The 12,560-nt window shown below is 36.3% G+C and overlaps 1 protein-coding gene across 1 annotated transcript; it reads right to left on the reverse strand.

Moving 5' to 3' along the window:
• Window positions 1–2,187: 2,187 nt before the first annotated feature.
• LOC105045729 (uncharacterized) lies at window positions 2,188–11,017 on the reverse strand. The gene is made up of 12 exons (XM_010924102.4): window positions 10,747–11,017; window positions 10,538–10,636; window positions 9,540–9,624; window positions 8,900–8,969; window positions 7,644–7,704; window positions 7,520–7,573; window positions 6,269–6,425; window positions 6,071–6,167; window positions 5,599–5,708; window positions 4,266–4,372; window positions 2,615–2,725; window positions 2,188–2,518 (listed from the first exon to the last, which is right to left on the reverse strand). Exons 1-12 carry the CDS (start codon window positions 11,008–11,010, stop codon window positions 2,402–2,404), a joined length of 1,332 nt encoding a protein of 443 aa, XP_010922404.1. The 5' UTR covers window positions 11,011–11,017; the 3' UTR covers window positions 2,188–2,401.
• Window positions 11,018–12,560: the final 1,543 nt, after the last annotated feature.

Here is a 12,560-nt window from a genome sequence, read left to right on the forward strand (position 1 = left end):
AATGGTTCCTTTGATGACTTTTGGCTGCACCATAAAGGCCCACTGCTACGACAATATGAGAAATTTAGAATTTATTATATGAAACAATACACGATCTATTACCAGTAATCTTAGGTCTTCGTTCGATAGAAAGTTTTTCTTGAGTAGTGGTGGAGGAAATAAGGAACTTCTCCAATTTATTAATGCATCAAGGTGAGAATGCATAGATCAAAATTTAGAGTAGTTTTGAAGAATTTAGAGAGCTGAAGGGATTGAGGCCGCAAGGAGCAACAACAGCATGCATTGAGAATGTCGTATGACAAAAAATCGGTACCCTTCAGACGAGGACTGCTCTCATTCCCCTTTTGATCTTAGCTTAGGTTGAGAATTTCATGTGACCGACGTGGCTGAATCATGTTTAAATGCTGACACGCCCCCTAAAATTAAAGCTGATAGCTTCTAGTTTATCTCACTTAATTCATGAGATATAGTTTTTTTTTTTTTTAATTTATTTTTTTTTTATGGAATTAGGATTGGCTCGACCCTCGTACACAGCGGCGAAGCCAGAAAAATTTTCTAAGGGGTCACCATTTAAACAATAAATATAAAATAATTTAGATAATAACATAAAAATATAAAATTTCAATAATACAAGCAAAAAATATCACCACACTATTGGGAATCACACATCTTAATTCCACATTCCCGAAACTTCTTTAGCCTTTTCAAATTTTTTTCTATTCATTCTTCAAAATTTTGTTAGGGTCCCTAATAATTTTTTTAATTTTCACCGAGGTCCCTTTAATAGGGACCCTTAAAAGTTTGAAAATTATATCATAGCAGTAAATATATATATATATATATATATATTTTCAGGGGGTCCCCCCTCCCTCAACAGCATGTGGCTCCGCCACTGCTCGTACACCGTGCAGCCTTAACCTGCTGCAGTTGAGAGGAAAATAGAAAAATAGTTCTAGGAAGCAATTGAGATTGGGAAAAAAAAAAAGGTGTGGTGCATCAACTCCCCCACGCCATCTATGGCCTATTCCTAATTGATACACTCCTACTCTATCAAAGGTCTATTCCTCATAGACACGTCGACTTGTAAAATCCCATCAATCTCTATCAACTTGAGGCGCTCTATCAAATACGAATGGTGTGAGCCCAGTTAGCAATATAATATATCAACTCTTGTGAATCTCACCAACAGTCCCCCCTTACCATATAAGAAATGCATAACCAAGTGGATTACCGCATGGGTAAATTTGTGGAAATACGATGGGATATTTTGGGGGTAAAAACCCAAAAAAAGGAGTCACGGGGAGGAGTCGGACTTTGCGAGTACTCTGCATGGCAGATATAGAGACAACACGAGATCACTGTAGTTGTTTTGGTAAGCTCGAGGTGTCCACTGTCCTGTCCGTGTGAATGGGCGCTGGTTACGTGCTTGATGCCACGTGGACACTGGACAACAGACAAGGAGACCGCATAGAGAGAGAGAAGAATCCACGGGATCGCAGCTTGAATTAGTCCATGAGAAAAGAACGCAAATGTCGTCATCCACAGATTGGCCTGACTCGGAGAAGCCCCTTTTCCGTCATATGTCCCGATCATCTCTCCAAGCATCGATCTCTTCATGCAGATCAGGGTGGTACAATGATAACTATAACATGTGTGTGTGTGTGAGAGAGAGAGAGAGAGAGAGAGAGTTTAGGTGCTAACATGTCTGATGACTAAGCCCCCCAAACGGACACTGACCTATTTCTCTGAATAACTAGACTTCAGCTCCTGCCATGCACGCGAAAATGTGAGGTAGGAGGAGAAAAATAAAGTGAAGAGTCTAAGTTTAATGGTAGAAGAAGACCAGGTCTCGTGATGAACGGAAGCAGGTTCAGGCCAAGAAAACATCATTAAGAGTGCCAAGAAAACTTTTTATGCTGGATCATCAACAAAGGTCATCAACATATGACAATATCCTAGAAGGTGTGGAGTGGAGTACATAAAAAGAAAATATCAGACTGGTTGCAAACTTTACCATTCAACCATCCAACAGGAGGAAATGATGGCTGATCTTAACGTGCATGGGTAGAAAGTAAATCTAAATGAAGAGTCATTGGACATTCTAAATGAGGTTCATAAACCAAACGATATTATGCGGAGCTGCCAAATTAGAAAACAAAGAAGGCAAGACGGAATATAGCTCCTTGGTGGTGCACAAATACCGGTCAAAACCACATCTATCATAATTCATTGCTCAATGGGAATCCATTTTTTTCCCTTCTTTTCATGTAGCATCAATCCCCCAATAAGAACTTTCTCATCAACTATTAACTAGTATCATAATGAACCAAGAATACAAAGATTAATGTTTCATCTGGATAAAGTATTGCATCAGATATGTGCAGAGAAAAAGTACACTATATCACATTCCCCTACTTTTTCTAATCTCAGTGGATGATAAATCAACACGGAACCTCTCGGCTGGTATGGAGATAAACATGTCCTTCAATTCTTCAGGAATATCAAAATCTTCAAGAACCTACAAAATGACAATAGTCATGGTTAATTGTCCTAGAAATACCGTATAAAACACACCTAATTCTCCCTATATATATATATATATATATAACTATACCTTGAAAACTCCATCAACCTTTCGACCACCCACAAGAAATTTGGAGCCCGTTCTTTTGCACTCAAGAAGTATTTCCAGCATTTTACCATAATCACCACCATAATATTTAGGCTAAAAATAGAATAACAGAATCTTATTTAGTATGCATTATACAAATCAGTCATGTTCCATCCACGTTCTCTAGGTTACAAGGAAAAGCAAATTTATAGCTAAGATTATAAAGACTTGACTAACAGAAACCACTTTCAAGTAAGAAAATCTATATCATATAAGAAGAATATATTAACAGGTCCAGTAGTTCAAGAAATTCCTCCATGTAATAAAAATTTAAAAATTGATGCATCTTTTCTGCACCTACCTTCTTTCATTTCCGAAGTGAAAGTGACTAGGCTTGCCTAATTTTTTTCCTCCCCCCAAAAAAAGAAAGAAAAGAACTGATACAACATATTAAGTGTTCAGAGGATGAAGAATTACATGTGTTCAAGATTTAAAATATAAAGATAAACACTTCCTGATTCACGTATGACGTATAAGCACAGAAATTTCTCCAACTTAATATTTTCAGCAAATGACTTAAAATATGAAGATAAACACTTCCTGATTCACGTATGACATATAAGCACACAAATTTCTCCAACTTAATATTTTCATCAAATGACTTTTATTATGTTCACAAAACATGACTTTCCTTCTGCTGATTTTATTTTACATCATAAAAACGAGTACCAGCGTTGGAAAGAAGAATGACATCCATCATGACACTAAACATCTTACAAAATGTATATTATAAAATAATGCTAGTTACCCTGTTAGTCAAGTTTGGGATAAGGATGCACTGCAAGCAGTGAGTCCCCAAAATACATGAAATATGGTCTGTAGGATTTTAGGCACTGTAGACCAACTTCGTCCATGTGGAACTTCATTTGGGATTCTCCTTTGTTAAATTTGAACTGGATTTGCCTTCAAACCCAGTTGAATGTTGCTAAGTGCACCCCCCTCTCTCTCTCTCTGTCTCTCTCTCTCTCTGCACCAAACCTTCAGTCTTTTGGAAATACTAGACATGCTTGCATTTGGTACATGCAAATGAATGTGATATTTTGATTGGATTTCAGGATTAGACACAGTTGTGCGACTTCCCTTTCGAAACTCCTTTTCTATTAAAAATAGAATAGAACATCCATTGAGATTCTCCATACACAATTCACGAGAGAAGTAACAAAAGTTACAAAATAGCACAATATAAAAGTGGGTGTATTGCTTCTCAATTTCCACTATAACAGAAATTGAGGGCAAGACTGGAAAATTGAGCAAGTTCATAACTAATCGACAATTGGTGAGTCCAGAGTTCTATTGCTGGATCTTAACGTTTGGAGCATTATAGGCCACTAAAATGTCACCTTGCATAGATTCAAGAAATTTTGGCGAGTTCATCCGGGGCACCATAATAAACAGAAATCTATAGAAAATGAAACTAGGAACTAAGAAAAAACACGTTGAAATATATTTATGCAACATAAGAATGAAGGCAGTAGAAATAATCAGCTCTTTGTTCTAACGAATTGGCTTCAACAAGTGTCTAAGCTAATTATATGCCTAAGGAAAATTTCTTTTTTGGTAAAAAAAGGATTTTTTAAAGCCAGTGAGCTCTTACATCAATAAGCCTTGCAGCAGTGTCCACGCCAATTACAAAGGCACTTCCGGGAAAAAGTTCTGCTTTTTTATAAAAATAAGGCTGATTTGAAATAATAACAGTCTTCCCTGCATTGAAGAATGGGAAGTATAAAATATGACACCAAATACTGAAATTACCAATAAAATGAGACATCACTCAACATATTAGTAAATCAAGATATAAGAAGTCAAGCATGAAGTACGATATATGGAGAAAGATTTGGTTTTCTATAAAATATGTTAACCAGCTATTGCAATGTCCATAATCCAAAGAATTTCGTAAGAACCACAGCCATCCACATCAAGACATGAGAGACCCTCAAATGCGTATGAGCAGATGCAATCATAAGGGCACATAAACATGTCCAGAGCAGATGCTTTAAGATCTTATAGGCCTGCCATAGTCATCCTTGAAAATATATGGTATAGTAAAGAAATTTCAACATCCAGAACACTTTTTCCAATGAAACTCGTATGCTCTTCAGTCTAGTCAAAGTAAAATTTAAACTTATTTTATGGTACAACCACCTTTTTCAACAATTGGCCAGCCCCAAACGATCAATTCTGCACATCCTTTATATTAGCTAGGTACTTGTGTATTTTTGTGATGTGACATTGTACCTAGCATTTTGCTACTTATAAGAGCATAACCATCCTCAAATTGTGCCTAGACATATGATAAAGCATCTATCACAAGTCTGCCAAGCATCCATATAATTCTTGGTACAAAAGTCCAAAACTTATGGACATCTATTTAGCAACATACCCAATTAATGTGTTTCAAAGATTGTTACCAACAAATAAAATTCATTTTTAAATGAAATAATTGTCAACAGTGCTCTTTCCACGTTGAAATTAATAAAACCTCGAGACAACAGTAATAAATCTGTGCAAAAGAAATGTTTCTTGATGATTGCTTCCACTTTTCTCGTGTCCAGGGATCCATTGTTTATATGCCATCAAGATAATGGCAGGTAGCACTATATTTCTGTCCCATTATTTTCATCGATGTATTAAACTTTATGCCTGTTGGTAAGTTGATGCTAACAAAAGAAGTTTCCTAATCTTAACACAATTTGATGATGAAGCTTGAGTAAGAAGCTTAACTAGTTCGTTGAATTTTAAAATCTAAGCTACTATATAGAATGGAACTGGGTTTTGCACAAATGTATTGAACAAATAGCACATGATCTTGAAGTACTCGGTATGAAACATAAACATCCAAAAAAGACTTTGAATAGCTTCTACATGATGAGCATGGAAAGAAGAATTTTTAAGCCATTAAAATAATACATATCCAAAACAGCACAGACCTGCCTTCTTAAATTGTTGGACTCGAGTTTTAATTTCAGCTACTGACAGAGGAGGCTTGTCTGCATTGACTGCTGATATCTCAAAACATGGAAGCCCATCACCACAAATACTACAAGGAAAAAACAATAGAGATACAATTAAAGTAATGTTTAGTAGTTATGTCTAGATAAACAAGGATATGAGTGTAACTAACAAAGAGTGTGGTGGGACCAGTAGGGCCAAGATTTAAATTCTTGTACATAATGCACAATGAGGTGGTAAAAAGATTCAAACTATTATTCAAAGCCACAAATGATTTCAGCAAACACCCCCACCCCCTCTTTTTTTTTTATAAACAAAAAAGAAAAAAAAAAAAGAAACATTATAGCTTGTTCAACTTCTGAAAGAATCTATAAGTTTTATCTAGGTATATAACATTACAAAGTTAGGCCATGAAGATTGCAGTAAAAAGATTTCGGTTGAGGTGCATACCTTGATGCAATTTCCAAAAGTCTTAGATGGCCATCATGCAAAGGATTAAATGAACCAGATAATATTATCTTCCTTTCTGAATGAGGTGTTTGTGTATCTACAAGCTCAGATGAACCATAAGATTATAAAACAGCATTAACCTATTTAACTATGATTACAAGCAGTCCAATCAATAATAAACAGCTGATGTCACAATACCACAAGAGAAATAATAAATTTTCATGCATAATTTCCCATCAATAATTTGTTGTAACTCCTGGTCCTCGTCGAATTGTTTTTCACATTCATTGGGCATCTCAGACTCATGTAACTCCGACTTAAAGGTCGCAGAAACTTTGCAGGCATCTGCAATTGCCTTGGAAAAGGTAGATGGCAGTTATTCAGGATAGTTCCAAACACCACAATCAACAATAACAAAATATAAATATGGTAAATGCAATAGTTTGAGCTTCTTTTAGATCATAGGAACATATCCTCAATAGTTCATGCAAGATTCACAGACTCGATACCGGAATCTGTGCCGATTACCGGCCGGTACCGTACCATACCATACCGTATCGATAATAAAAAAAATAAAAAAAAATTTCATCCAACAGCACAAAAATTTTTAAAAAAAAATCGAGCTGAACCGATCCCGAACCATACTGAACCAGATCAAACCGCCCAGTATTGGATGGTTCGGGCCAATACCATACCGAATTGATTGGTTCGGTCTAGTAAAGCCATTTTCTGAAAATCCGGCTTGAATCGGACCGGTTCTCCATCGATACGGTACGAGGTGTATCGGCCAGTTTGGACCAGTATGGAATACCATGAGTTCATGCTTCTTTTAGATCTTAGGAAGAAGTAGAGTAATTTTTTGTTTTAAAGATTCATCCTAAAAGATTCAATTAACATTAACAGTGGATAAAGTGTTATAAATGATGAACAGTTCATTAAAGGATGACCGAAAATAACAACATTGAATATCTAATGCCATCTACAATAGATACCCAACGGTAAGGAGCTATCATGTCCTTTTCCTCTCAGAGATCTTGGGGGGTAGCCTCTATTGCATTGTGTCACAACATTTTCATGGAGATTAAAGATGTTATAACAGAATCATGCATTGACATACTTAACAGGATATAAACTTATTTTTAAATTGAACAATTCTGCCCCTCAAAGTATTAATTTGATTTACATGGTTACCTAAATGCCCATTGTTTCTCCAAATATTTCGATGGTGGTTGCCTGATACTAATATCTTCAACCATAGTTATCAAAATGCAGCTTAAATGGCTATATGTTACCTAGTTATTTAAGAACTAGCCAACTAAGCATCTCATTACACAAAAGCAAGATTGCAATCTAGAACAAGGAACATAGCTATCATGACAGAGTTTTGAAAAAGGAAAAGCTCCTGGTAGATAATATAATAAAAAGTTGAAATTGACTATTACATCTTACCTTAAGTAAAAAATGACTAGAGACCTTGTCTTCTTCTTCTCGAGTCCGCAAACCCTAACCAACATATAAAATGTTTAATTAATCTAGTAGAATCTATTGGAGAGAGAAAACAGGAAGTGGATACCTTCAATAAAGTAACATCTGAGGTCCATAGGCGATCGCAAGTTCGTGTTGACAGGTAAAATCTGCATGGTTGAAACAAAAAGGTTAATGGGAGAATAAAAGAGAAAAGAGCCAAGGCACTGTAAAATGTTTATCAAATATGCACTACATAAGTATGACAAGCTGAAAAGCAAGGACAATTAATTGACGATATATATCACGAAAAACATAGTTATAGGCATCTTGTCCCAACAATTTGGGTCAGCTTTACGCACCCTTATTTTCTGGTCATTTGTTATGAAAGGCAATCTGAAATTGTACTGCAATCTATTATAAATCCTTTCTCAAAACCTTAGCTCAGATCTTCTGCTCCTTTTTGAAGGTCCCTCAAAGCAGGTTTGAGTACCTTGAACTAGGGCTACTTTAGTTTGCCACATATGTTTAGACCATCTCAATTAGTCATCGACATTTCATTCTCAAATGGTTCTATTTCTACACCTCCTTTAGGATAGACTAATTCCTTATCCTATCGTTCAAGGTTCCATCCCAACATTCTCGTTTCTACCATGCAACATTGCAGACACATTTGAAACACTCTATAATTCTGAATCACAAGGCACGGTGATGTTAGTCTGAATCCAATCACACAGTGATGTTGCCTTCTTTATCACCCAATAAAAATTCTTGGGTTGTCTTCATCTTTCTCTCAAACCTTTTATTGATAAATCTGACATGTTTAAGCCAATTAATTCTGACTGCAGCTAAGAAAAAATACAAAAACCACATTATAGACATACAAAGGATCTGAAATACCATAGTACAAGGGCATAGTACAAGGATGATATTGTACGTACTGCAGTATAGCCCTATATCTAGTCATGGGTTATCCAACACAGACAACACCAGTGTAGATATGGGGACATAGGCACACGGTACAGGGTTGTATGATGCATTATAGCACGGTCTGTACTAGAATCCTTGCATCCAAATAATATTATTGTATATATGGTCACAATATAATTCCTTTTCTATATTTAGCAACATATTTTACTCATTCATTATACTGTCCTACCAGCTATTCATGTTGTTGCTGGTAAGTATCACCAACCATATCCTCCCTGGGTTGCCAGACAGAGAAATATAGGATCAGCGATATCTACATAAAAACACCTAGTGCAAGAAGAAACACTTTCATTTCTATAAGCAACTTCAATATGATGCGAAAATTTCATGTCCTAGACGGAAGGGAAAAAAGAGAGAGAATATAAAAAAAAATACCTATGATCCCCATGTTTTGGATGTGTGGTAGCCAAAGACCCAGTAAATCCAACACCTAACACTCGTAAACCTATTCATAAAAATCTCAAATTAGTTGTATTTAGCACAAATATATCATGTAGAAGCACCAACAAGCATGACAAGAAAAACCATGAATTCTATAATAGTACATTTCAAGTTCAAGAATCTACCATAGAAAAAGACTCTCTTAGAATTTTATGATTTTAATAATTGACTACTAAATATTTCCTTCAAGAATTACTACCATGGATATGGACCTGCATTAAGGGTTTTTCTGAAGGAAAAAAAAAACCTCAGCTTTGACTTTCACAGATTAAATGCAGTATTTTTAGTTATTTCAAAGATCAGGTAAGGTATTCTTACATGTTGTATTGCAGTTCCATCAGCAATGAATAAAACATTGCAAAATATAAAGGCCATTTAATAACCATAAAATAGAAGCAAGCTAAATGTTGCAGGTAATAACTACTAATTATGCTTTCCACATCCAAAAATTCACACAATAAGACTAGAATGCAAATGCAACAGAACTGAGCTTCATCTCATAATAGATGAAGTTAACTGTTGTCTGTAAAACATAGCATATGATCTTTAGAAACTCAAGCGATGGTTGTCGAACCTGGTCTAGAAAGTTTCAATGCACGATTGTATGCTACTAATGCCATTTCCTCAGCAGTTTGTTGGCTGGCGAATTGTGCGGGAATCTGAACATAGGACGTGCACAAAATGAACTCAAACATTAAATGCTTGACATCTCATACTTGAAACAAAAATTTTATCATGTGCGAAACATATAAAAGTAAACCATTACATGTTAATTTGACCCCAAAAAAAAATATTCATAAATAACGATGCTTGGAAGGAACATGTAGATTATAAATCTACATGTTTATAAGAGCATGTAGATTATAAATCTTGAGGCTTCTTGAATGAACATGTAGGGTTTATGTGAAAGAATGGATGCAATTCAATTCCTTGTGAGAGCCATACCTGATGACTCTGTTTAGATCACAACTAAATGTACTAAACAATTCGTCCATCAAGTTTGCGTTCTATATATGTAATCAGCCTTTAGAAACATAAGTTTACTTTAAAAAAAGAAAGGAGATTTAAATAGTCATGTAGCATATCTAGGATACCAATCAAATGATTGAACCCTGTTAGAGCCACTTGATCGTTTCATGATGAAATTTTATATCAGCAATGGTTGTTTAGTTGTTGATAAGGTAGCCTTTTTTTGTAAAAAATATCATCATAACATCATCGATCATGGTAGAAGATTTTTAAATCCAACGGATGTACACAGGGAAAACGGAAGACGCACTATGAAAAGATGAAAGCTACAAGGAGAGGCATATGCATTTGTTGGCCCAAGAACAAAGAGAAATCTAAGAAAGAATTATCATAGAGTCAATGGAAAATTCTTCAAATAATGGGTCAACAATAGCAAAGGAAGCATTTATCAATCACCGAAACAGCACGATCTAAAAGAAGGATTAACCTACGTGGCAATATGAGATTCTAATTAACCATCAAGCACTCCAGCATGCCAGTTCTCAAACAAATTCCCATGGGATAGAAGAGGGGGAAAGAAAAAGGAGGTAATAGATCGAATACCTTGCCGAGCAACTGAGCCATGGAGGTTCTGGAGTAGGGAACGACGACTTCGAGAATGGTGTTAGAAGCTCCGGGAACGGACATCATCCATCCAAGCGCCTGCTACCCAATATCCATATCATCCGTAAACCGATATAGATGGGGGCGAAAAATATCAAGGAAATGCGCGCGAGAGAGAAGGAAGTAAGAGAGCGGGGAGACTTGGGGACCTGAGAAGCTCCGCCAGAGAGGTAGATAACGGCCTGTGTGGGGCTGGAATGGATGGCTTCGACGAGGGAACGAATCCACCCGTCCATCATCTGACTCCCCTTTGGCCTCCTTGGCTTCTCCCTCTCTCGTTCTGTTCTTTTCTGCGCCCTGTATGCTCGTCCGGCAGCGTCTGAATAAGCTCGCGGTTGAGTGTGATCAGATGCCCTTATTTTTTTTTCACTCTGATTTTCGGGCAAATATTTAAGGCCTCGCCTGGGCGGCATGGTTTCTCGACGCGTTTTTAACCCTAATGGAATCACATTAGAAACGGGGTAGCCTGTGGGACAGGGTGCTTTATTCTGGACATAAGTGTCTCAGGCCAGGAAGTACGGTTTGGAATTGCTAAACCAAACAGTTTAATCCGATTCCCAGTAAAATTAGATATCAACAACGCTTTTTTTTTTTTTTTTTCCAATAAGATGGATCATTTGTATAATTCTTATGTGGATACATTCATAAACATCAGAAAATTTTTGAGTGATCTTGAGATCTTACTCGTATGATCCAAAATGACCGTTTTGAATGCTCTATAATAAATACAGCCATCCACTCAGTTGTCAAAATCGATCAATATGACCGCTATGTCCCAATAAGAGAGAGACAGCATCATCCTGCACACACATCTAGATCCAAGACATTATTATGGCTAAATCATCCTCAATAATTATATGGTCCATAAATAAAGATGATCCCAACTCACACAGCCCAAAGCTCCACGGCAGAAACCAAGAGCTCATAAAGATGAGTGTCTCCAACAGCTACAAGTCTAGAAGCAAGATTCCAGATCATTTACTTTTGTCTCTAATATTGACGTCAAAGATGTCTTTGAGATGTATTGAAGGAGATAACTCTCAAACGATAAATATCCAACGGATCGCTATGAGCAAGATAAAAATCTCAGATCTTAGAAGACTTTAAAGTCGCATTAATCACGATCTTAAAATTACATTAGTCACTTCAACTCTCTTTAGGATGTATCTCATTGAATATCTCCTAACCTCAAACAATAGACAATCAAATTTGCTAGATTATGTGAGCTGCTCTAATTTCAAATATATTTGTTTGCTTGAAAATTTATTTTTGTTCCTAGAAACTCTAATTTTGTGCTTGTTTATGTTATTAAGAAATTAATAAATTTGGGGAAAAAAATCAACTAGTTTTCTAGATTTTTTCCATCCAAGTCTTTTCCTGTAAAAAATCCCATTTTTCCATGACCATGGATTGTTACAAATGGTCATCATTATTTGGTTAATTGAAGAATTAACTAGAAGCTAGCCATACTAATCTCTCTCGGAATCATTTTGGATCCTGAACTAGAAGGATCTAGAAGGCATCCATTTTTCTCACCCAGAAGACCCGCTAAAGCATAATATCAAAAATGTAGAACCACACCAAACACACAACTAAGACCCGTTAGTTTTTTCAGAGACAAACAACAGTGATCAGACTTCCTTGCAAAGCAGCAGGCCACCTTTTCATGAGCTGCCACACCGAGTAATGTAACATTCAACTGCATACTCATTTCGTTCAACTCGCTCCAGCGCAGCATTCATCCCTTTCTCTTCTTCTGTTCCCTGTACAGCACCAGTGCGTCACAGCTTACACACCGGTCAAAAGTATCCATTTCGGCCCCATAATCTGCTAAAAGTTCCACCCACACCTACAGAGCTATCACATCTCAATTTTATTTTTTGAACAAACTAAAATTCCACAACTAAACTACCTCGTTAACAAATATCTGTTCCACTTGTTTAAAGAATAGAATACCGCTTCT

Source organism: Elaeis guineensis, chromosome 2, assembly GCF_000442705.2.
Source record: "Elaeis guineensis isolate ETL-2024a chromosome 2, EG11, whole genome shotgun sequence".
Taxonomy (NCBI): domain Eukaryota; kingdom Viridiplantae; phylum Streptophyta; class Magnoliopsida; order Arecales; family Arecaceae; genus Elaeis; species Elaeis guineensis.

Bases quoted from the DNA above. Each gene is read 5' to 3' on its own strand.
- LOC105045729 (XM_010924102.4), bottom strand. From the start codon at position 11,010: ATGCCGCCCAGGCGAGGCCTTAAATATTTGCCCGAAAATCAGAGTGAA. The intron at 6,168-6,268 runs GTATTGTGACAT...CTGAGCTTGTAG, and splicing joins AATTTATTATTTCTCTTGTG to ATACACAAACACCTCATTCA. The intron at 2,519-2,614 runs GTATAGTTATAT...GTCATTTTGTAG, and splicing joins AGGTTGATGGAGTTTTCAAG to GTTCTTGAAGATTTTGATAT.